At 40.0% G+C, this 27,585-nt stretch overlaps 1 protein-coding gene across 1 annotated transcript in view; it reads left to right on the plus strand.

Moving 5' to 3' along the window:
• Positions 1–27,585, plus strand: part of TLL2 (tolloid like 2) — a 137,119-nt gene that overhangs the window by 63,107 nt on the left and 46,427 nt on the right. Inside the window, exons 3-6 of the mRNA XM_059054488.2 lie at positions 216–293; positions 19,796–19,951; positions 22,064–22,181; positions 27,359–27,537. Of these exons, the coding sequence (XP_058910471.1) occupies positions 216–293; positions 19,796–19,951; positions 22,064–22,181; positions 27,359–27,537 (531 nt within the window). The remainder of the gene's footprint in view (positions 1–215; positions 294–19,795; positions 19,952–22,063; positions 22,182–27,358; positions 27,538–27,585) is intronic.

The following is a 27,585-nucleotide window of genomic DNA, read 5'->3' on the forward strand; positions in this document are numbered from 1 at the left end:
AATTTCTGAACTATGTTCACGGTTATAAGAAAGCAAGTTCTTTTTGGCCTGAGCATCGAGCAGGGACCCAGTCATCCTTTGTTAAACAGGTCTTTACTGACCCACTGGTGATTCTGAGCATTCCCCCGGTGACCAGGTTTGTTCCCTCATCTCATGGTGCTGGTGCAAAGAAGGCGGGTGCGTCCTCACGTTTCTTTTCTTCTTTGTTCCTTTAGGTGGGCTTGGAGAGCAGCCATCTGAGAGCTGGTCGAATGCTACAGCCACGAATACCAGCAGTGAGGAAGCTAGAGAGGGTAATGTGAGGCCCCACCAGGCCTTGGGGTACTCTGTTTTTCAGTTGTTGTAAATTTCGCATAACCTAAAATTTACCATTTTAACCATTTTAATGTGTATCATTTCGTGGCATTAAGTACATATGCAATGTTGTGTCACCATCACCACTATCTAGTTCCAGTTGCACCCATTTCCCTCCCCCATCCCTGATCCTGGCTTTGGGAACCTCTTATTGTACCTTTTACTTTCAATCTTAGTGAACTAGAAGCAGTGAAGTCTGTGAATGAGTGGGGAGTGAGGCCTTTTGTTGAGTGGGGGTGGGCCTTCTGCCAGAGAAAGGTATAAGGGTGGTATTTGGTTGCTTGGGGACTGGATGGCCTCCAGTTAGACTCTGCAGTCTGGGAGTGACTTTTCTTTCTAGCTCTTGGCTGGCGAGCTGAAGGCCCCGAGGACCGAGAGGAGGGATGACGAGGCTTTGGGAACTAGGGGTCTGACAGAATGAGGGGACCTGGGAAGCAAGAAAGGGAACTAAAGCTGGGGTGGGGACTGGGAGGCAGTTGTAGACTAGATACCCCGTGGACAGTTGAGGCGGGGGGCTGTCTGTGGCAGGGGCCTGCCTGGAGGTACCGCCTCGGCCTGTCTGCACACCAGCGCCCAGACACGTGTGCACGCTAAGAGATTCTAGCCTGGAGATTGTGGGAGGCGCCTCACTGGAAGCATCTCGGTTTTGGAGAAGGTTTTCCTGTTCAGAAGCTGTGCTGGAGGAGAAGGGCTGCTGGGCTTCTGTCCAGCCTGCATCCTGCAGGAATCAGGGCTTGTTGCTGACAAGGGCATTTCTTCTATTGATACGTAAAATTAACGCAGAGCAAAATGAATCATTTTTAAATGCCAGAATCCTGTGTTTCAGGGATGCTCCTGTAGAGGTGAAGTACAAATCATTTATTCACTTTATGTTTTTTCTTTAATGTTATTTTATATTTTACACACACTATATATATATATATATATATATATATATATATATATATATATATATATATATATATAACTTCACAGTAATGTACAAATGTGATGATATCATCATATACTTTTCTTAGTGTTGTGTCTTTTTCTTTTCCCTTTAATTTGGCTACCTCCTTCACTTCTTTTTTCCACATATTACCCCTCTACTCTTCCCCAGGTAATGCATGCTAATAACTTTGTTTTCACCCTTTCATATTTTTCTCCATGGACATATATTCACATATACACTGATGTAGAGATGTATACATAAACATACATATAAACACATAAACATATATACAGATATGTTTTGTCATTTTTTAAAAAAAGGGATCATATTTAATACATGTTTTTTGTGCATTCTGCTTTTCTCACTCATCAATACCTCATGGAAAACCCCTCCAAGACACTTTTATAACTTCAATTTATTCTTTTGAATAGTTGCAAAATATTCCTGGTATGAATGGGCCATAATTTATTCAATCCTTTCTTTATCAGTTAATACGTAACTTCAAGTTTTGGCCATCATAAACAATGTTGCTGTAAAATACCTGAATATAGATCCTTACACACTTAGTATGTTTTAAATAGATGTTGCTAAAATGCATTTCAAAAGGTGTAAGTGTGCTCCTTTCACCATATCCTCCCTGGCACTAGGTTATTATCAGTGTTTTTAATAATGGAAACGATAGCTTATTATTAGTTAATTTGTGTTTCTGTGACTCCTGGTGACTTTCAGGGTCTTTTCCTACCTTCGCCAGTGACTTGGGGGTGCACTTCTGTGACTCGCCTCTTCCTGTCCTTGGCCCATTTATTTTCCTGTTGCCTTGCTGATCCCCTCTTAGCAGTCTGATCTCCTTTAGAGAGAGGCAGACTCTTCCACTCCCCACCACCACCATTTGACAAACGTGCGTCTGATTCTAAGTCCCACCAAGTATTGCTGGGACCGTGCGCAGGGCCCCTTTAAAATCTGTATTTTTCTGCTTTGCTTTCTCAAAGGTATTTTTGGCTTAGGCGTTTTTCAGGCTCCCAGACACCTGGTAAAATCAGTGTCACTTCATTTTGGCCGCAGATGACCAGCACTGAGTGGTGAAAATGGACACAGTGTGTGAGGATGAGACCAGAAAGATTTGCCATTACCCTTCAGTGACACAGACGCCACACCTAATTTTTCCTTCACAATTTAAGTGATTTATTATGGCATGAAAACCGCCCCCAAACTTAGTGACTTCAAACTGTGATTTGTTATCTCTCATGATTCTGTTCATTGACTGGGCTTGCGGGGGTGGTTCTTTGGCTGACGTCAGCTGGGGTCACTCACTTGATTACATTCATCTAGCAGCTGGGCTGGGCCGGGAGGGCCAAAAGAAGCTTTAGTCACATGTTGGTGCCTCACTGTGCCTCTACATGCTGTCTTTCCATGTGGACCTTCACCATTTAGTTGTCTAAGGTTTTTTTATAGCATGGTGGCTGGCTTACGAGAGGCAGGAGACAGAAGCCACCAGTCCACTTAAGGCATGGACTCTGAGCTCTCAGAATGCTACTTCTGCCGCATTCTATTGGTCAAAACAAGCCAAAGGGCCAGCTCAGCTCAAGGAAAAGAAAATAGATTCCACCCCTTAATGTGAGAAGTGGCATGAACTTACAGGGATGAGAGCTGTGGCCATATTTGGAGACCATCTACTGCCTTCCCTCCCTGCATCTTTCCTGCTCACCAGCAATAGCTATTGTCAGAATTTTTTTTTTTTTTTCGGTACGCGGGCCTCTCACTGTTGTGGCCTCTCCCGTTGCAGAGCGCTGGCTCAGCGTCCATGGCTCACGGGCCCAGCCGCTCCGCGGCATGTGGGATCCTCCCAGACCAGGGCACGAACCCGCGTCCCCTGCATCGGCAGGCAGACTCTCAACCACTGCGCCACCAGGGAAGCCCCCAGAATTTTTAATATTAATATTTACTGGGTTTTGAGGTGTCATATGACCCAACCAAATAAACGTGAACAGTCAGACACACTTGGGTATGGATCCCAGCCAGCCACTTAGTAGCTGCAACCTTGGAGAAGTTATCCAGCTCCTCATCTAAGGTTTGGAGAGAATTAGAAATAATATTTATGCAAAGCGCATAGCCATGTATCTGGAACTTAAAAGGTACTCAATGAGTGTAGCTCTTCCCCTTCTTTCTCTCCACCTTCACCTCCAAGAATTAGATTATCCAGCACTGAAAGTGCATCGTCCACCTCTGGACTGGGATTTCACAGCTGTTTAACAGCTGCACAGAAACACCATTAAAGAAGACAGGAAGGAATAAGGCTCCCACAGCCCATTAAAATTCTGCCTCTGGTTGGGTTGTACACGGTACTCACACTGCGACGAGAGATCTTCTTGGGTGTCTTAAGGAGGATGATGACAGCACTGCCCCACCCATGCCCCACACCCCTGCAGCTGGCTACATCCATAGTCTGCAGCCCCTCAAATGATCCTGGTGTGTTTCAAGAGGATAATGTCAAGCTTAGGCCAGTCCCTCCAATCTGTATTACAGCAGCAGACGAGCAGGTCTTTAAGCATCCAGGGTGAGCCTGAGGAGGAAGGAGACCCCAAAGGTGAGGTGAAGGCTGTCCCTTCTATCTCGTTCCCCCAGCCTTCCCATCTGTCCCTCCAGGACACTGTCAGGTGCCAGCCTGGGTGCCTCTTGTTTTTGTTTGAATTAAAGACAAGGCAAGTTGTGTCAATCTCAGATTCCCCTTTAATCACAAACCACCCCGCTGCCACCACTCCCAGAAAAAGAGACCACCCGAGCAGGAGAAAGGATATGAGGGAAGCCCCTGGTCGGCTGGCTGCAGCACCAGGTGTATTTCCTGGCATTATATTGCTCCCCTCAGCCCTGATGGTGGGGATTTGTGCTTCCAGCTTTGGGGAGGTCTTGGGGGGTTGGGGAATTGCTCACTCAGCACCCCTTGGCAGACTGTTTGGTCTGAGGAGCCTTCCTACCCTGGAGATGAGAGCTCAGCATGCATTTCGGGGCCGATAATGGGATTAATGAAATGGAGTGTGTAACTGTTCCTCAAATGAAGCTGTGACTGTTTTGGTAGAGCCTGATTTCCAGAACCATATTCATAGAAGAGAATGGACCTTTCACTTTCTGTAGCAGTCCCTAAGGGCTCTGTGCTGCAGCAAATAATAATGGAATCAGGTTGCACCAGAGAGCAGGGATCCCTCAAACTTGGGCACAGAGCATCACCTGAACCCCTGAATGTCACTTATGTCAGCATATCTGGGTGTAACCATTGAACCTGACTTTAGGCATTCTTTCTAGCCTGTCCCCAAATGCAGATGTGATGGTGATAACTGCAGCTCTCGTCAAGCCCTTACACAGCAGGCATTTGATGTTCATTGCCTGGTTCCATGCCCATGACACCACCATGTAGCAGGAAGGAGATCTCAGGGGACAGTGGCTCGTCCAGAGCCACACAGGTAGTGAATGGCAGCATTTACCTTGAGCCTAAGTCCCCCGACCCTGAATCTCTTGCTCTTAATCTTTGGGCTACATCAGTGGTTCTCAAACTTCCTTATGCATCCGAATCACCTGGTGAGCCTGAAAAAGCACAGATGCCTTGACAGTCCTCTAGGCCAATTGAGTCCCAATCTCAGGGCAGGGGGGCAGACACCAGAATTTTTTAAAAGCTCCCTGATTGAGTCCAATGTGCAGCCAAGTTTGGGAACCATCGTGCAGAATAATCCACAGTCTCCCCCTTTACTGAGCCTTTCAGGGTCGCCACAGGCAAGGTGCGAATTTGCCCATCACCCATGGGGTGAGGGTTATGCAGATGGCTGGACTGTCAGGGTGTTTACTTCCAGTGTAGGAGGGACTGGTTGACTAATCGAAAATCCGCAGTTCCTTGCTTGAGAAGGCTGGGTCAGGCCTGGTTCCATTTATAATACGGCTGTGCCTTCAGCTGGAAACGGAACATTGAATAGCTATGGCAGATTTTCAGAGAGCATAGGGTACACTCCCAGAGCCAGAGAATTTAAATGGACTTTATCCCCCAGCCCACCCCACCCCCAGCATGTTAAATCCCTTCAGACACCCCTGAAGGGAGTCCTCCTCTGCATTTGCTCTTCTTAAGATGCAGGCCTTTTGGACCATAATAAATAATTACATCCTCCTATTTGGACTCCAATTCCAGATAGTAGTAATCCAAGAAAATCCAATAATGACAGTTGCATTAAGATCCTTCTTCCAGGCTAAGCAGAACATCTGTTTAGACATATTTTTAATCGGCAAATGCTTCCTGTGTTGAGTCCTCAGCAAATTAAATTTCTCACTGGACCGAGGGGGAAGCTGTCATTCAATAACACATCTCTGGAAATTATACCCCAGTCTCTTTCCAGGTGCACTTAAGATTTTCCCATGCTGACTTGGCTGCACCAGGCCCTAACATTACTGGGTCACATGTATATATAGCACAGCTTCTCTGAGAAACATTGGATTTCTTAATGTTAGTCCCTCAGACAGAGAAGTATTGATATTTTTGCCTATTCTCCAAAGGAGAGTTGGCAGCGGAGGAAAATTAAGAGACTTGTTGAAAACCGTAGGGGAAATAACAAACTTCCACTTGCTACATCGCTGCCTGTGATTACTTAAGACAGGATTCTCAGGATTTAAACATTAAGGACTTCAGGGCTGCCAACATTTTGGAGAGGTTTCTGCCGCAGAATTGTTTGGACTGTTGGGTTTTTATTTTTAGAATAACTCATCCATTCTTTAACTAATTAATTCAAAATCCAAGAGCACCGAATGCTTACCACCAGCCAGACACTGTGCTGGGTGTGAATAGAGTGGTGAATGAGCCAACCACAATCCCTGCCCCCATGGAGCTTCCAGTCTACTGGGGCAACTCACATTTGAAATCTGGATGCAATTTGTAGTCCTGGGCTGGGAGAGCATGTTAGAATATCTGTAGAGGCCAAGCAGGTAATGTCAATGGGTGAAATGCCTGGATGGGACCCTGTGAAGTGAGAGATAGATTCTAGCAACCAGGAAAACGTGTGCCCTGACTGTAGAGAGCAGGTGCTACTTAACTGCTATGAGTTGTAAATGATGGAAGATGGGCCCACTGTTGCCAGATCTTTCCAGTTTTAAAGAAAAACTAGAAAATCTGGATTTTTAATGTGAAATTCCTTGATTTTTAAAAGTTGGCTTCTCAAATGAGAAGTCAACTTTGTTTTTAAACAAAACAAAACAAAAACCCAAAATGTAGGCCAAAAGCATCCAGGCCAAACAAAACACATCTGTGGGTTGGGTTCATCCCAAGAGCTGCAAGTGTGTGACTTCTGATCTAGAAATTCTAGCAGTAAAACAATTATGTTCAGGCTTAAAAAATGTGTTATATGCCAACTTTCTTGTTCTGGCAACTGAACTGGCAGGGGACCCCTTTTACAAACATAGAACTACTGGAAAAAAAATATAACCTTCCTCTTACTCCAAATTAAAAACACAGAGTTAAGCTCAAAGAAAAGATAGGGAAATTGTCATTATCAGAAAAGAACAGGGAACATAAACCCATGGAACTAAGCTTCAGATGGTGGCAAAACTGTGCAGAGGGTACTGAGACTGGGCCAGGATTTGGGGTACTGAGGGCTGGTTTTTTTTGTTTTTTGGTTTTTTGCGGTACACGGGCCTCTTACTGTTGTGGCTTCTCCCGTTGCGGAACACAGGCTCCAGATGCACAGGCTCCGTGGCCATGACTCACGGGCCCAGCCGCTCCATGGCATGTGGGATCCTCCCCGACCGGGGCACGAACCCGTGTCCCCTGCATCGGCAGGCGGACTCTCAACCACTACGCCACCGGGGAGGCCCCTGGTTTTTTTTATGCCCATTTAACAGCTATATAGGTTCAGGATTTGTGGCCCTGGTCCCATGTGAGACAGGAAGTGGAGACGGAGATCTTGCATAAAATGAATTCCTTCAAAGGGCTTCCTAATCATTAAAAAAGAAAGAAAGAGAGAGCCAGAGAGAGAAAGAGAAAGAAAGAAGGAAAGAAAGAAAGAAAGGACTAGAAAAACTCTGTCCAGTGACTGAAAGGAGTGGCAAGAAATCTTGCTATCTTTCCTAGGTTCTAAGTGGGTGTAAAAAAATATCTTCTATGAGAAACTGAATCCCAAAGCCTGTTCCTCAGACAGGTATAATTTCTCAAATTTCATTTCCCATGTATGGAAACCATAAACTTAGAAATTAACATAAAAATTGATCTAGGACCCATAGAATCCCAAGAGCCCTGAAAAAATGAAAATCAGGGTCACACTCATTGCTGAGGGCATATGAGACTCTTGCAGAAAGGAATAACCCTCCCCCACAAAATGAACTTTAACTAAAAACATTAGAAACACAGAAAGTTAATCCATGAAGGATTATCAACAGAGACAATAACTTGGAAAATTAGTACCCCAAGATGCAGAAATAATAGAACAATCTGTGGGAGATTAAATAGGTATACATAAAATGACTAAAGAGCCAATGAGAGAATTTGAAACTCTTGTGGAGGAAAAAAAGAACAGATCAATTTAGAAGCCACTAAATAAGGCTTTTGGTAATGATAACTGTATTTATTGAAACTGGAATGGGATAAATAGTATATTGAACACAACTGAAGAGAGAATTATTGAAATAGAAAATAGATCTGAGGGGGAGGATCTTCAAGATGGCAGAAGAGTAAGACGTGGAGATCACCTTCCTCCCCACAAATACATCAGAAATACATCTACATGTGCAACAGCTCCTACAGAACACCTACTGAACACTGGCAGAAGACCTCAGACCTCCCAAAAGGCAATAAACTCCCCACATACCTGGGTAGGGCAAAAGAAAAAAGAAAAAAGAGAGACAAAAGAATAGGGATGGGACCTGCACCAGTGGGAGGGAGCTGTGAAGGAGGAAAGGTTTCCACACACTAGGCAGCCCCTTCATGGGTGGAGACTGCAGGTGGCGGAGAGGGGAAGCTCCGGAGCCACGGAGGAGAGCGTAGCAATGGGTGCGGAGGGCAAAGCGGAGAGATTCCCACACAGAGGATTGGTGCGGACCAGCACTCACCAGCCTGAGAGGCTTGTCTGCTCACCTGCTGGGGCGGGTGGGGGCTGGGAGCTGAGGCTCGGGCTTCGGAGGTCCCACCCCTATTCTTTTGTTTCTGTTTTTTCTTTTTCTTTTGCCTTACCCAGGTACATGGGGAGTTTATTGACTTTTGGGAGGTCTGAAGTCTTCTGCCAGCGTTCAGTAGGTGTTCTGTAGGAGCTGTTCCACATGTAGATGTATTTCTGATCCCAGGGAGAGGATGGGGATTGGCTGCATGAACACAGCCTGAATGGGGCTAGTGCACCACAGCTAGCCAGGAGGGAGTCCAAGAAAAAATCTGGACCTGCCTAAGAGGCAAGAGACTTTTTCTTGCCTTTTTGTTTCCTGGTGCACTAGGAGAGAGGATTAAGAGCACAGCTTAAAGGAGCTCCAGAGATGGCACGAGCCACAGCTATCAGAGCAGACCCCAGAGACGGGTATGAGATGCTAAGGCTGTTGCTGGAGCCACTAAGAAGCCTGTGAGCAAGCACAGGTCACTATCCACACCTCCCTTCCTGGGAACCTGTGCATCCTGCCACTGCTAGGGTCCCGTGATCCAGGGACAACTTCCCCGGGAGAATGCATGGTGTGCCTCAGGCTGGTGCAACGTCACACCGGCCTCTATTGCCGCAGGCTCGCCCTGCACTCCGTACCCCTTCCTCCCCACGGCCTGAGTGAGCCAGAGCCCCCGAATCAGCTGCTCCTTTAACCCCGTCCTCTCTGAGCAAAGAACAGACGCCCTCAGGTGACCTACACACAGAGGCAGGGCCAAATCCAAAGCTGAACCCCAGGAGCTGTGCGAACAAAGAAGAGAAAGGGAAATCTCTCCCAGCAGCCTCAGAAGCAGCGGATTAAACCTCCACAATCAACTTGATGTACCCTGCATCTGTGGAATACCAGAATAGACAATGAATCATCCCAAATTGAGGAGGTAGACTTTGGGAGCAACTATATATATATATTTTCCCCGTTTCCTCTTTTTGTGACTGTGTATCTGTATACTTCTGTGTGTGATTTTGTCTGTATAGCTTTGCTATTACCATTTGTCCTAGGGTTCTGTCTGTCCATTTTGTTTCTTTTTTCTTTTTTTTAGTATATTTTTAGCTCTTGTTGTCATTATTTGATTTGCTTTGTGGTTTCATTGCTCTCTTCTTTCTTTCTTTTTTTAAATTACTTTTTAAATTTTTTTAATAATTATTTTTTATTTTAATAACTTTATTTTATTTTATCTTTTTCTTTCTTTCTTTCTTTTTTTCTCCCTTTCATTCTGAGCTGTGTGGATGACAGGCTCTTGGTGCTCGAGCCAGGATCAGGGCTGTGCCTCTGAGGTGGGAGAGCCAAGTTCAGGGCATTGGTCCACCAGAAACCTCCCAGCTCCATATAATATCAAACAGCAAAAATCTCCCAGAGATCTCCATCTCAATGCCAAGACCCAGCTCCACTCAACAACCGGCAAACTACAGTGCTGGACACCCTATGCCAAACAACTAGCAAGACAGGAACATGGCCCCACCCATTAGCAGAGAGGCTGCCTAAAATCATAATAAGGTCACAGACACCCCAAAACACACCACCAGACGTGGACCTGCCCACCAGAAAGAGAAGATCCAGCCTCATCCACCAGAACGCAGGCACTAGTCCCCTCCACTATGAAGCCTACACAACCCACTGAACCAACTTTAGCCACTGGGGGAAGACACTAAAAACAACAGGAACTATGAACTGGCAGCCTGCAAAATGGAGACCCCAAACAGTAAGTTAAGCAAAATGAGAAGACAGAGAAACACACAGCAGATGAAGGAGCAAGGTACAAACCCACCAGACCTAACAAATGCAGAAGAAATAGTTAGTCTACCTGAAAAAGAATTCAGAATAATGATAGTAAAGATGATCCAAAATCTTGGAAATAGAACAGAGAAAATACAAGAAAAGTTTAACAAGGACCTAGAAGAACTAAAGAGCAAACAAACAATGATGAACAGCACAATAAATGAAATTTAAAATTCTCTAGAAGGGATCAATAGCAGAATAACTGAGGCAGAAGAACGGATAAGTGACCTGGAAGATAAAATAGTGGAAATAACTACCACAGAGCAGAATAAAGAAAAAAGAATGAAAAGATTGAGGACAGTCTCAAAGACATCTGGGCCAATGTTAAACATACCAACATTCGAATTATAGGTGTCCCAGAAGAAGAAGAGAAAAAGAAAGGGACTGAGAAAATATTTGAAGAGATTATAGTTGAAAACTTCCCTAATATGGGAAAGGAAATAGTCAATCAAGTCTAGGAAGCACAGAGAGTCTCATACAGGATAAATCCAAGGAAAAACAGACCAAGACACATATTAATCAAACTATCAAAAATTATATACAAAGAAAAAATATTAAAAGCAGCAAGGGAAAAACAACAAATAACATACAAGGGAATCCCCATAAGGTTAACAGCTGATCTTTCAGCAGAAACTCTGAAAGCCTGAAGGGAGTGTCAGAACATATTTAAAGTGATGAAAGGGGAAAACCTACAACCAAGTTTACTCTACCCAGCAAGGATCTCATACAGATTCAACTGAGAATTTAAAACCTTTACAGACAAGCAAAAGCTAAGAGAATTCAGCACCACCAAACCAGCTTTACAACAAATGCTAAAGGAACTTCTCTAGGCAGAAAACACAAGGGAAGGAAAAGACCTACAGTAACAAACCCAGAACAATTAAGAAAATGGCCATAGGAACATACATATCGATAATTACCTTAAATGTAAATGGATTAAATGCTCCAACCAAAAGACATAGACTGTCTGAATGGATTCAAAAACAAGACCTGTATACATGCTGTCTACAAGGGACTCACTTCAGACCTAGGGACAGATACAGACTGAAAGTGAGTGGATGGAGAAAGATATTCCATGCAAATGGAAATCAAAAGAAAGCTGGAGTAGCAATTCTCATATCAGACAAAATAGACTTTAAAACAAAGACTATTACAAGAGATAAAGAAGGACACTACATAATGATCAAGGGATCGATCCAAGAAGAAGATATAACAATTGTAAATATTTATGCATCCAACATAGGAGTACCTCAATACATAAGGCAAATACTAACAGCCATGAAAGGGGAAATTGACAGTTACACAATCATGGTAGGGGACTTTAACATCCTACTTTCACCTTTGGACAGATCATCCAAAATGAAAATATATAAGGAAGCACAAGCTTTAAATACTACATAATACAAGATAGACTTAACTGATATTTATAGGACATTCCATCCAAGAACAACAGAATACAGTTTCTTCTCAAGTGTTCATGGAATATTCTCCCAGATAGATCATATCTTGGGTCACAAATCAAGCCTTGGTAAATTTAAGAAAATTGAAATTGTATCAAGTATCTTTTCCGACCACAATGCTATGAGACTGGATATCAATTACAGGAAAAAATCTGTAAAAAATACAAACACATGGAGGCTAAACAATACACTACTTAATAACAAAGAGATCACTGAAGAAATCAAAGAGGTAATCAAAAAAATACCTAGAAACAAATGACAATGAAAACACGATGACCCAAAACCTATGGAATGCAGCAAAATCAGTTCTAAGAGGGAAGTTTATAGCAATACAATCCTACCTTAAGAAACAAGAAACATCTCAAATAAACAACCTAACCTTACACCTAAAGCAATTAGAGAAAGAAGAACAAAAAAAACCCCAAAGTTAGCAGATGGAAAGAAATCATAAAGATCAGATCAGAAATAAATGAAAAAGAAATGAAGGAAACGATAGCAAAGATCAATAAAACTAAAAGCTGGTTCTTTGAGAACATAAACAAAATTGATAAACCATTAGCCAGACTGATCAAGAAAAAAAGGGAGAAGACTCAAATCAATAGAATAAGAAGTGAAAAAGGAGAAGTAACAACTGACACTGCGGAAATACAAAGGATGATGAGAGATTACTACAAGCAACTCTATGCCAATAAAATGGACAACCTGGAAGAAATGGACAAATTCTTAGAAATGCACAACCTTCCGAGACTAAACCAGGAAGAAATAGAAAATATGAACAGACCAATCACAAGCGCTGAAATTGAAACTGTGATTAAACATGTTCCAACAAACAAGAGCCCAGGACCAGATGGCTTCACAGGCGAATTCTATCAAACATTTAGAGAAGAGCTAAAACCTATCCTTCTCAAACTCTTCCAAAATATAATAGAGGAGGAACACTCCCAAACTAATTCTACAAGGCCACCATCACCCTGATACCAAAACCAGACAAAGGAAAGAAAGGAAAGACAAGGAAAGAAAACTACAGGCCAATATCACTGATGAACATAGATGCAAAAATCTTCAACAAACTACTAGCAGAGAGAATCCAACAGCACATTAAAAGGATCATACACCATGATCAAGTGGGGTTTATCCCAGGAATGCAAGAATTCTTCAATATACGCAAATCAATCAATGTGATACACCATATTAACAAATTGAAGGAGAAAAACCATATGATCATCTCAATAGATGCAGAGAAAACTTTCGACAAAGTTCAATGCCATTTATGATAAAAACCCTCCAGAAAGTAGTCATAGAGGGAACTTACCTCAACATAATAAAGGCCATATATGACAAACCCACAGCCAACATCGTCCTCAGTGGTGAAAAACTGAAACCATTTCCACTAAGATCGGTAACAAGAGAAGGTTGCCCATTCTCACCACTATTTTTCAACGTAGTTTTGGAAGTTTTAGCCACAGCAATCAGAGAAGAAAAAGAAATAAAAAGAATCCAAATCAGAAAAGAAATAAAGTTGTCACTGTTTGCAGATGACTTGCTACATAGAGAATCCTAAAGATGCTACCAGAAAACTACTAGAGCTAATCAATGAATTTGGTAAAGTAGCAGGATACAAAATTAATGCACAGAAATCTCTTGCATTCCTGTACACTAATGATGAAAAATCTGAAAGTGAAATTAAGAGAACACTCAATTTACCGTTGCAACAAAAAGAATAAAATATCTAAGAATAAACCTACCTAAGGAAACAAAAGACCTGTATGCAGAAAATTATAAGACATTGATGAAAGAAATTAAAGATGATACAAATAGATGGAGAGATATACCATGTTTTTGGATTGTAAGAATCAACATTGTGAAAATGACTATATTACCCAAAGCAATCTATAGATTCAATGCAATACCTATCAAACTACCACTGGCATTTTTCACAGAACTAGAACAAAAACTTTCACAATTTGTATGGAAAAACAAAGACTCCGAATAACTGAAGCAATCTTGAGAAAGAAGAATGGAGCTAGAGGAATCAGGCTCCCTGACTTCAGACTATACTACAAAGCTACAGTAATCAAGACAGTATGATACTGGCACAAAAACAGAAATATAGCTCAATGGAACAGGATAGAAAGCCCAGAGATAAACCCATGCACATATGGTCTCCTTATTTTTGATGAAGGAGGCAAGAATATGCAATGGAGAAAAGACAGACTCTTCAATAAATGGTGCTGGGAAAACTGGGCAGCTACATGTAAAAGAATGAAATTAGAACACTCCCTAACACCAAGTACAAAAATAAACTCAAAATGGATTAAAGACCTAAATGTAAGGCCTAAACGTAAGGCCAGACACTATCAAACTCTTAGAGGAAAACATAGGCAGAACACTCTATGACATAAATCACAGCAAGATCCTTTTTGACCCACCTCCTAGAGAAATGGAAATAAAAACAAAAATAAACAAATGGGGGCTTCCCTGGTGGCGCAGTGGTTGAGAGTCCGCCTGCCGATGCAGGGGACACGGGTTCGTGCCCCAGTCTGGGAAGATCCCACATGCCATGGAGCGGCTGGGCCCGTGAGCCATGGCCGCTGAGCCTGCGCGTCCGGAGCCTGTGCTCCGCAATGGAAGAGGCCACAACAGTGAGAGGCCCACATACCACAAAAAATAAATAAATAAATAAAAATAAACAAATGGGACCTAATCAAACTTAAAAGCTTTTGTACAGCAAAGGAAACCATGAACAAGATGAAAAGACAACCCTCAGATTGGGAGAAAATATTTGCAAATGAAGCAACTGACAAAGGATTAATCTCCAAAATTTACAAGCAGCTCATGCAGCTCAATATCAAAAAAACAAACAACCGAATCCAAAAATGGGCAGAAAACCCAAATAGACATTTCTTCAAAGAAGATATACAGATTGCCAACAAACACATGAAAGGTGCTCAACATCACTAGTCATTAGAGAAATGCAAATCAAAACTACAATGAGGTATCACCTCATACCAGTCACAATGGCCATCATCAAAAATCTACAAACAATAAATGCTGGAGAGGGTGTGGAGAAAAGGGAACCCTGTTGAACTGTTGGTGGGAATGTAAATTGAAACAGCCACTATGGAGAACAGTATGGAGGTTCCTTAAAAACCTAAAAATAGAACTACCATATGACCCAGCAATCCCACTACTGGGCATATACCCTGAGAAAACCATAATTCAAAAAGACATGTACCATGATGTTCATTGCAGCACGATTTATAATAGCCAGGACATGAAAGCAACCTAAGTTGACCATTGACTGATGAATGGATAAGGAAAATGTGGCACATATATACAATGGAATATTACTCAGCCATAAAAAATACGAAATTTACTTATTTGTAGTGAGGTGGATGGACCTAGAGTGTCATACAGAGTGAAGTCAGAAAGAGGAAAACAAATACCATATGCTACACATATATATGGAATCTAAAAAAAAAAAAAAAAGGTTCTGAAGAACCTAGGAGCAGGACAGGAATAAAGATGCAGATGTAGGGAATGGACTTGAGGACACGGGGAGAGGGGAAGGGTAAGCTGGGACGAAGTGAGAGAGTGGCATGGACATATATACACTACCAAATGTAAAATCGATAGCTAATGGGAAGCTGCCACATAGCACAGGGAGATCAGCTCAGTGCTTTGTGACCACCTAGAGGGATTGGATAGGGATGGTGGGGGGAAACACAAGAGGGAGGAGATGTGGGGATATATGTATATGTATGGCTGATTCACTTTGTTATAAAGCAGAAACTAACACACCATTTTAGAGCAATTGTACTCCAATAAAGATGTTTAAAAAACAAACAGAAAACCAAAGTAGTTCTAGAAGTTTTAGACATTGTGATAAGGCAAGAAAAAGAAATTAAAGGCATACAAATTGGAAAGGAAGAAATAAAACTGTTCTGATTTCCAAATGACATGTTTGTCTATGTAGAAGATCTCAAGGAATCTACAACAAACAAACAAGTCCTAGAACTAATAAGTGAGTTTAAGAAGATGGCAGAATACAAGACCAAAATACAAAAAAATGCTTATATTTCTAATAATAAATGTGCAGAAACCAAAATTAAAAACACAATACCATTTATAATCACTCAAGAAAAATGAAATACTTATACACTTTAAAAAACATGTATAATATTTGTGTACTGGAAATTACACAATGCTGGTGAAAGAAATAAAGACCTACATAAATGGAGAGAAATACCATGTCCATGGATTGGAAGGAAGACTCAATATAGTAAAGATGTCAGTTATCTCCAAATTGATCTGTAGTTTTAATGTAATTCCCATTAAAATCTCAACATTTTTTGTAGACATAGATAACTTACTTTAAAATTTATATGGAAAGACACAAAATTCATATGGAAACATAGCTAAAACAATGGAAAATAAATAAGTCTAAAATGAGAGTAATCTCTCTGCCTGATATTAAGGCTTACTACAGGCCTTCCTCAGTATCCCTGGGGGATTGGTTCCAGGACCCTTCTCGGATACCAAAATCTGTGGATGCTTAAGCACCTTATATAAAATGACATAATATTTACATATAAACTATGCACATCTTCCCATATACTTCAAATCATCTCCAGATTACTTTTAATACCTAATGCATTGTAAATGCTACATATTTGCTGGTGAACGGCAAATTCAAGTTTTGCTTTTTGGAACTCTCTGGAATTAAAAAATTACTTTTGATGCACAGTTGGTTGAATCTCCAATGTTAAACCCAGGGATATGGAGGGCTGACTGTATATAATTACAGTAATAAGACAGTGTTATATTACCAGAGGGATAAACACATTGATCAATGGAACATAATAGAGAACCCAGAAATAAACCTTATTACTATATGACCCAGCAGTTCCACTCTTGGGTATTTATCTCAGGGAAATAAAAATCTTCACAAAAACACCTGTTAATGAATATTCATAGCAGGTTTGTTTGTAAGAGCTGGAAACAACCCAGATGTCCTTCAACAGGTGAATGATTAAACAAACTGTGTACTACTCAACAATAAAAAGAAACTATTGATACATGCAACAACTTGGATGACTCTCCAGGGAATTGCACTGAGTGAGAAAAGCCAATTCCCAAAGGTTATATATTGTAGGATTCCATTTAAATAATATTCTTCAAATGAAAACATTTTTGCAATGGAGAACAGATTAGTGGTTGAGAGTTTAGGGATGGGCTGGGAGGGAGGGGAAGGGAGTTGGATGTGATTTTAAAATGACAATATTAGGGATCCTTATGGTGATGGAACTATTCAGTATCCTGAATGTGGTGGTAGATACACAAACCTATACATGTGATAAAATTGTGTAGAACTAGACACACACACACACACACACACACACACAAGTATACATAATGGTGGGGAAATCTGAATGAGGTCAGTAGATGTCCATATCCCAGTTGTGATACTGTACAATAGTTTCATAAAATATTTCTATTGGGGGAAACAGAGTAAAGGGTATACAAAACCTCTCAGTATTATTTCTTGCAACTTCATGTGGATCCACAATTATTTTAAAAAATTTTCAATTTACAAAAACTATTTCATATACAGTAAAAAAAGTAATATTGAACCTCAACATTATGACCATTGCAAAACTTGTTTTATTGTTTGTTGTGGCAAATGTATTGCTCACAGAATAACACCTACTGAATGACTCATTTAAAACAAAAACCATAATTACACAAAAAGACTGAAAATTTGTAGATGCAGAAAAGTTATATGAGACAAACACTAATCAAAATAAAACTGGATAGCAATATTAATATCAGTCAAAATAATCTTTATTATGGATGAACATTATTACAGATAAAGAGGGTATTTAATGATGAAAGAAGCAATTTAGCTGGAACATTTAACAATCCTTAACTTGTCTTATTTAACCAACATAGCCTTGAACAATATGAAGGAAAAATTAAAAATAAAGGAGAAGATGACAGTTCACAAGCTTAGTTCTCAAGGTTGTTTAAAACACTTTTCTCGGTAGCAGATACACTAGGAGCCAAAAACATTTGTAAGTAGAATATTTGAACAACATATGTAGCACCCTTCAACCATCAATTTTGGAAACTGATGTACATTATTTCAAGGTTATAAGGAATATTTATAAAAACAATCACGTAGTGGGCTACAAAGCAAGGCTCAAAACACCAAAGAATTGATACCTTTGAGCATGGGCCACCATCCATGGCCAGAAGGCCAAATCCAGCCTACCATCTGTTTTTGCAAATAAAATGTTATTGGAACACAGCCATACCCATTCATTTACACAGTGTCTACAGCTCCTTTCACACTATAATAGCAGAGTTGGGTAGTTGCAACAGAAAATATATTAACCAAAAACTTAAAATATTTTCTATCTGGCTTTTTACAGAAAAAGTTTGCTGACCTGTGCCTTGGCGAATAGGTTCTTGGAACACAAAGCAATGTTAGACATCAGTAACACACACACAGAGACAACTGTTTAGAAATTTAAAATCATACCTCTAAATAATCCAAGGATCAAAGAAGAAAGTCCAAATGGAACTTACAGAATATATCAAAGTCTAACATTGAAATGTACATGTCAAAAGATGGGATGCAGGCAAAGAGGAAGTCAGAGAAATTTTAGTGTTAAAATGGTAATATTAGAATGTAAGAAAGATTGAAAATTAATGTGCCAAACATTCAACTCAAGAAGCTAGAAGAGGATGATGGCCGATTGATTTGTTACAAAGGTGCCAAGACAATTCCATGGGGAAAAACTAGTCTTTTCATCAAATGGTGCTAGTACAACTGGATATTGCATACAAAAGAATTAAATTAGACCCCTACCTCACACCATATACAAAAATAAACTCAAAATGATTGAAGAGCTAAATACAAGAACTAAAACTATAGAACTAAACATAGATATAAATCATTATGATTTTGGATTAAGCTGTACAGGTACACCTCAGAAATATTGTAGGTTTGGTTCCAGACTACTGCAATAAAATGAATATGGCAATAAAGTGAGTTGCACAAATTTTTTGGTTTCCCACTGCATATAAAAGTTATGTTTACAATACACTGTAGTTTATTAAGTGTGCAAAAACATTATGTCTGAAAAAACAATGTACATACCTTAATTTAAAAATACTGCTAAAAAATGTTAACCATCACCTGACAATTCAGGGTTGCCACAAACCTTCAATTTGTAAAAAACACACAATAAAGTGAAGCAAAATTAAACAAGGTATGCCTGTAATTTATTATATATGATACAAAAAGCAACAAAAGAAAAAATGCATAGATTGGACTTCATCGAAATTAAAAACTTTTGTGCTTCAAAGGACAGTATCATAAAAATGAAAAGACAATCTATAGAATAGAAGAAAATATTTGCAGATCATATATCTGATAAGGGTCTGGTATCCAGAATATATAAAGAATAATTATAACACAACAATAAAAAGACAACACAATTGGGCTTCCCTGGTGGCGCAGTGGTTGGGAGTCCGCCTGCCGATGCAGGAGACACGGGTTCGTGCCCTGGTCCGGGAAGATCCCACATGCCGCGGAGCAACTAAGCCCGTGAGCCATGGCCGCTGGGCCTGTGCGTCCGGAGCCTGTGCTCCGCGGCGGGAGAGGCCACAGCAGTGAGAGGCCCGCATACCGCAAAAAAAAAAAAAAAAAAAAAAAGACAACACAATTAAGAAATGGACAAAAGATTTGAATAGACATTTCTCCAAAGAAGATATATGAATAACTAATAAGCACACGAAGAGACATTCAACATCACTAGTCATTAGGGAAATGTAAATCAGAACCACAATGAGATGCCACCCACTTCACACCCATTAGAATGGCTATAATCAAAAAGATTGATGATAACAAGTGTTGACGAGGATGTGGAGACACTGGAACCCTGATGCTTTGCTGGTGGGAATGTAAAATGATGCAGCTCCTTTGGAAAACAGTCTGATAGTCCTCTAAAAGGTTAAACATAGAATTACCATATGCCCCAACAATTCCACTCTTTGGCAAATACCCAAGAGAACTGAAAATATATGTCCACACAAAGTAAATGGCATCATGACTCTCTTGCAGATGGCAAGGAGAATGCTATGCTTCCACGGAGCCCTGGGACCTTGCATGCTGGAGCTGAGACCTCCTCTTCCCGGGTCCGAAGAGCTACAACCTCAAGGACAGAGAGGATATGGCCAGGAGGGGTCATCCCCTATGTCATCGGAGGGAACTTCACCGGTCAGTAGCTCCAAATGAGGCCTGTTTTGGGGCTGGGTGCCTTGTCTTCCTAGGTGAGCAAAGTCCTCTCAGGAAGGACTTAGGTGGGATGGAACAGACCCCAGAGCCATAGCAGTCCCCCTGCTGAAGCTCCCTCTTGTCAACAGGGTCTAGTGCAATCGGCCTGAGGAAACTACAGTCTCTGTTGGTGCTATGTCCTCAAAAGTGGTCACCTGGTCCCTGAGGCTTCATGCAGGGGGTGACCGTATGACCCTGGTGGAGTCCCCGCCCTCTTTCCTGACAGCATCCATGCCCTTGGTTCCATTGCACTCCCATGGCATTAACCCAGGGCCACCAGTGCCAGATCCTTAATTAGGTGCTGGTGATAAAAATATGACTAAGATGTCATCCTGCTCTCAAGGGCCCCTCAGTCCTAATAAGAGAGAGAGAGAGATGTGTTCCTAAAGAATTAAAATGTGGGAATTGTCATCAGCTACTAACTTTTGTTCCTTGGTGTCTTAACCATGTTCTTTCAGATCTGGTGTGCTTTTCTGGCCAAAGATTTATATAATCTTCTTCCAAATTAACTAATTTTATATAGAGAACTTTGTTTACACAGAGATATTTGTTATTAGTAGGATTGCCATTTTGGCGAGTAATTGCTCTATAAACAATTTTAACTAAAGGTGTCAAGATGTCACTTGACACTTGGATGGCTAAGTTACTCTTTCTTCTATATGTATGTTTTGGGGGGATATTATGACACCACACCCGCATCTTCTACACTATGATGGGAGCCTCCCAATGGTTCGTTAGTTTGTTTTTTGCAACAAAGTCTTTCTAGAATTCAGACCCAATCCCCAACCATCCTGTGTACTTCCCAAACAACTATTTTTTCTAGATCCTTCTCATTGCTTCTAGCAAAATAAAAATACAGTAGTATTATTTATTTCAGATTGATAGATTTTGAAAAGAATACTTATTGACTAGATGCAACTATCAGCCTAGAGTTTACAACTACTTTATTCTTGCTCCCAATTTACTTATTGCTTTTCCAATTTCTAATCAGGGAAATATGAAGAAAGGTTCAGAGGATGTATGAAATGCATCTGTTTTCAAAGGACTTGCAGAAAATTAGGCTCAAGGATCCCCCAGCAAGACTAAGTGAGAGAGTGGCATGGACATATATACACTACCAAATGTAAAATAGAAAGCTAGTGGGAAGCAGCCGCATAGCACAGGGAGATCAGCTCGGTGCTTTGTGTCCACCTAGAGGGGTGGGATAGGGAAGGTGTGAGGGAGACACAAAAGGGAGGAGGTATGGGGATATATGTATATGTATAGCTGATTCACTTTGTTATACAGCAGAAACTAACACACCATTGTAAAGCAATATACTCCAATAAAGATGTTAAAAAAAAAGAATGATACAACAGGATTATTATATTTGAAAAAAAAAGGATCCCCCAGCAAACACTGAACCCCAATGCAAAAGTAGCATGAATGTACATGCAAATAGAATTTATAGAGCATATGGGAATACCCTCCTATAGGTATAAAATAGAATGAAGGTGTGGAATGCAGTGCTGGTGATTTACTTCAAGAGCCTAAAATTGCCAAATTGAATAACCTGAGTAACATTTTTTAAAATTTAGAAAAATACTTTCAATACAAAGGAAAAGTTGGGAAGCTGGGGACATTTTGAAAAAAATTTTTTATTTTTATTTTTGCTGTACGCGGGCCTCTCACTGCTGTGGCCTCTCCCGTTGCGGAGCACAGGCTCCAGACGCGCAGGCTCAGCGGCCATGGCTCACGGGCTCAGCCGCTCCACGGCACGTGGGATCCTCCGGGACCGGGGCACGAACCCACGTCCCCTGCACCGGCAGGCGAATTCTCAACCACTGCGCCACCAGGGAAGCCCTGAAAAATCTATTTTTACCCTCTCTCCCAATTCACAAACTCCTATTCTCTAGGTTTTGGTAATTCAGGAAAGTTATATTGTATTCTTAGCTAGGGAAATCCTTAGTCCTAGTTCATTTTTACTCTGGGGCACCCAAATGAGCTTTTTTTGATCATTAGAACATGCTTTGTTGTCACCCAGCATCTAAGGAAGGTATGGACCTGTCATTTCAGGAAGCCAGAGAGCCATTTTTAAGCAGGCCATGAGACACTGGGAAAAGCACACCTGTGTGACCTTCATAGAGAGGACGGATGAAGAAAGCTTTATTGTGTTCAGTTACAGAACCTGTGGGTAAGTGAAAGCAAGTTCACCTCAGTGGAATCTGAGGCACACAAGTCAGATGGCTCATGAGTCTTGAATTTTCTCTGTAAAACAAAGTGTTTCCAATATGCTGTAATATATAGAAGCCCAGCATTTGTCAGAAACTCTTCTTACCCTCAATGAACTCACAATCCAGGGACAGGTAGGTCAAGAGGAAGACTCCAGAATGACAAGGTCTCTGTATCTCCTGTCACGGGAACAGTTGAAGGAATTGGGAGTGTTTCGTACAAAGTGGTTCTGAACCACCTTGGGGCCAGTGATTCCACTGAGAATCTGATGAAGCTATGGGATCCCTCATTATGGATGTACATATATGCAAAATTCTGCATGTAATTTTGTGGGCTCCATGGGCTTACAGACTTCCTCCAGAAAACATAACAAATAATAAGATGACTGGATTATGACTATCTGTTATGCCAATAAATGTAAGTATGATATACTCTCCTATTGAAAGGAAAAGTTTCCCATAGTAGTTCAAAAACTTAAACCCAACTACATGCTGTATACATGAGATGACTGCTGAAGAAAATGATCCAGAAAGGTTTAAAAGTAAAAGGTAAGGAGGCATACAGGCAAATACCAGCAAAAATAAAGCTGGGATCACAATTCTAGCTGTAGACAGGCTTTTTTGTTGTTGTTGTTTTTTTAAGTCAGAAAGTACTAAAAAAAGGTGAGACACTTTATAATGAGAAAGAATTCAAACTATGGTGAGAATATAACAGTCATAAATCTTTATGCACCAAATAGCATAGCATTAAGAGTCATAAAACAAGCCCCAGGAGTTTCAAGGGTAAATTGACAGAAATACCAGCAGCAGAAGACTTTATTTCATGTCTGTCAACCCAAGTAGATCAATGTCAAGTTGACCAAAAAGTAAGTAGAGATTTGTAGAGGACTGGAAAAATATAATTAGTAGAGTTGATCCTATGCGTCTATCAGAGTCTATAACCTGATAACACATTTTTAAAATGCCTACTGAATGCTTATAGACATTGTCCATCTGTTAAGTATTAAGGACACCTCAATGAATTCTAAAAGGCAGAGATAACATTAAAATATTCTCTGATGGCAAAGCAGTGAAATTGGACATAATAACATAATAACAACAAAAGATAGAATAAATACTCCTGCATTACGTGGTAAGTCAAAAGTTCCCTTTTTTACAACTCTTAGGTCATAAAGAAATCAGGATTAAAATGATAAGAAGTCTAGATAATGAAAGCCCTACAATTCAAAACGGAAGAGATCTGGGTAAAGCTATGTCCATAAGAAAACCCACAGCCTCAGATATCTACATCACTAAGAATGACAATGAAATATTCAATTCAAAGACATTAGCAAAATAAATAAATACATAAAACCCACCACCACAACAAAACAAACCTAATGAGAGCACAAGAAAATGGACAAGGTAACACCTTATAGGACTGATAAATTGAAGAGTAAATTCTTTGAATAAACAAACAAACTGTAGACAAACTACTTACTCGTTAATCTGAGACAGAAAAGTGACAATGCAGAAATATACAAAATCAGACATGCAAAAGGGGGAAATAACCACAGATTCAGCAGAATCATAAAAGAGTACTTTATAAAACTCTAAGGCAAGAAATGTGGAAATCTGGATAATGTGAATGACTTCAAGGTAAATATAAAGGGCTGGCACAGGCCAGTAACTTTGAAAGAAATTGGAAAATTGACAGAAAAACTTTCTCCCCCACACCTCCAATCTAGAGTTTCACAGATGAATTCTTTCAAAACTTCAAGAAACAGATTATTCTGGTACTATTTAAATTTTTTAGAGCATAAAATAACGCTTTCTTCCAATTTACTTTTAATGAAGTATCATGGCATTGCTACCCCCTAATGAAAAAGATGGCACCAAGAAAGAAAATTATAGACTCATCTAACTTATGAACAGCCATGAAAAATCCTAACTAAAATGTTGGCACATAGAACACAGCAGTAAAAGAATAGAAGAGTAGGCTGCCAAGAAGGTTTATCTAAGGAATACTAGACTAGTTCAACATTAGGAAATCTGTTTGCATGATTCAACATATTGATAGATCAAAGGAGATAAGGTATTCATGTCTCAGTAGATGCTAAAAAGGCATCTGCACATTTTGACATGCCTTTCTTGTTTTAAAAAAGTAGTCAAGGTAGTACAAGAAGAGATGTCAAGGATAGATCCTTGACTTACACACATACACACACACACACACACACACACACAAATATATATATATATATATATATATATATATATATATATATATATATATATATCCCCAAAGCACATTTCATGTTTATCAGAGATAATTCTAGAAACATTTCTGTTAGAGTCAGGAACAAGTCAAAGATGTTCATGATTACCACAATTATTTAACATTTTTTTCTGGAAATAATAGCTAATGTAATTTGACAAGAGAAAGAGATAAACACAATGAATATTGGCAGGAACAAGCCAGTGTTTATATTGTTTGACATTAATGTAATGTGTGCCTAAAATACTCAGAAAATCAATTGAAGAACTATCAGAAACAAAAGGAGACTATTAAAGTGACTGATTACAAAATTAATAAACAGAAAATTAATTACTTTTCCTTTAATGGAATAATTTAATTACTTTCATAATGGAGAAAATCACAACTTTAACAGAAACATAGTAGATAATACATCTAAGAATAAACTTAACAAAAATGCAAACATATGCCAGACCTATAGAAAGAAAATGCCCAAACTCTAAAGAAACTTAAAAAAGAAGAAAAAATGAAAACGCATACCATTTCCTGATATGGAAATGCCCAACATAGTAAAGATGTCAGGACTTCCTAAAATAACCTATAAATTCATGCCATTCTGATTTATATGTATATGTGGATATGTGTATACATGTATTTTAAGAACTTGAACAAATGGTATTAGAATTTTTCATGTAGAAATAACAGAGAGAGAGAGAGAGAGAAAAACCAAACAATAGTGACAGGGACAGAGATAGGGGAGTGTTTGGTGTTCTATCCCAACATAAAGGATATTAAAATGCAAATGAAGATAATAACAATTAAAACCATTTGGAACTCAATAAAAAAATAGATAATATGGGACAAAAGAGTTTAAAATGAATATGTTTATACACAAATTTAGGTAGCATTTTAAATGAGTGAGAGAAAGATGGATTAGTCAATTGGGATATTTGAACATTGGGATAATTAAATAGCTCATTGTGAAAAAAAAGAAAGCTGGAATCCTACCTCACTTCTTTTTTAAAAAAATTTATTTATTTTAAAATTTATTTATTTTTGGCTGTGTTGGGTCTTCATTGCTGCACGTGGTCTTTCTCTAGTTGCGGCAAGCGGGGACTACTCTTCATTGTGATGCACAGGCTTCTCATTGCAGTGGCTTCTCTTGTTGTGGAGCATGGGCTCTAGGTGTGCAGGCTTCAGTAGTTGTGGCACGCAGGCTCAGTAGTTGTGGCTCGAGGTCTCTAGAGCGCAGGCTCAGTAGTTGTGGCACACAGGCTTAGTTGCTCCACGGCATGTGGGATCTTCCTGGACCAAGGCTCGAACCCGTGTCCCCTGCATTGGCAGGCAGACTCTTAACCACTGTGCCACCAGGGAAGCCCTACTTCACTTCTTATACCAAAAATTATTCTAGCTGGATCAAAGATATAAACCTTTTGAAAAGAAAAAACCAAAAACTTGAAAAGTATTAGAAGGAAGCAAGAGTGGATTTTACTTATAATCTTGGAATGCAGATGGCCTTTCTAAACAGAACATAAGAAAATAAAGACATTACATTAAAATTTTAAAATTTTATATGACAAAACAACACAAAAAACAAGGTCAAATAAGAAATAACAAAGCAAGAAAAATATTTGTAACACGTCTGATAGTCAAAGACTTGATCCCATAATGTACCAAGCGTTCTTACAAATCAGTAATAAAAAGATGAACATCCCCCCAAACTGGGGGAAGATGTGATCTCACAGTTCACAAGAAAAAAATATAAATGTCACATAAAACATGAAAAACTATCCAACCTCAGTACAGTGAAATACCACTTTTCACCTATCAAATTGACAAAGAGAGTTTGGCAAAAACAGTGCTGGCCCAGTTGTGGGGAAACAGGGCCTTTTAATATAATATTAGTGGGCATATAAAGAGACACAACATTTTGGGATTGCAGTTTGATAGTATCTATCAAAATATCAAACGCACATACTCTTTTTTCCATTAATTCCACTGCTAGGAATTTACCCTACCACAAACAAGAAAGACCCTAATGGTTTCTTTGTTTGTTTTGTCTCCCTCTCCCCTGAGGCTTTGTTTAAATAGCAAAAACTGGAGTCAGCCTAAGTGTACATTAATAGGAAACTGATTAAATAAATGTTAATACTATGTTGCTTTGAAAAAAAATTAGATAAGTCTACATGTGCTGTTATAAGATCTATAAATTAAGGAGGAGAAAAGGCGAGATGAAGGACAATGTACATGGTGTATTTTGTAATTAAAAGAATATATGTACATAGATGTATTACATATTTTGGAATGGCATTCAAGAAACTTAACAGTGGTTATCTTTGGAGCCTTAATACTTAAATCTTTTGTAATGGGCATGTATTTTTTAAACGTTTGATAGAAGTTATTTGAGTGGTGAGATTATGGGCCTTTTTAATTTATTTTTTATACTTTTCTATATTAGGAATAATAAATATATATTTTAAAAAATAACTGTGCCCAGAAGGGGAGTCATCTCTAAGGATCCTCTGGTAATAGTATCAAGACTCATGCTTTACAGAAACCATTGTCTCCTCCTTGTCATCAGAGATGGTCCCGCGGAGATTCGGGGGTGGGGGAAGTTAGGTGCTTTTTTCCTGGAAAAGAGGCCATATCTTTCTTCAGATTCTCGAGGGGATCCATGACTACCATAAAGGTCAAGAACCATTTTGGGAGGGAATTTCTGCGTTGAGAGGGAAGTTAGACAATGAGATCATTTTCAGCTCTCAAGTCTGCGTTTCTTTTAGACACACACACACACACACACACACACACACACACACACACACACACACACACACACAAAGGGAGGGGTGTTAGACTCTTGTTATTCCCTGATCTGCTGACCTGGGTATTTCTGCAACTGTCCAGCTGTTGTTCCTATGTTGGGCGCCGAGGTGGAGGCCCGCAGGCCATATCCATTGGGAAAAACTGTGACAAGTTTGGGATTGTGACACACGAGCTGGGCCACGTGGTCGGGTTCTGGCATGAACACACCCGGCCAGACAGAGACCAGCACGTCACCATCATCAGGGAGAACATCCAGCCAGGTAAGGAGTCTGTATGGAGCCTAGAAGACACCGGTCAGGCAGGTGGCA

This window comes from Kogia breviceps, chromosome 2, assembly GCF_026419965.1.
Source record: "Kogia breviceps isolate mKogBre1 chromosome 2, mKogBre1 haplotype 1, whole genome shotgun sequence".
NCBI lineage: Eukaryota > Metazoa > Chordata > Mammalia > Artiodactyla > Physeteridae > Kogia > Kogia breviceps.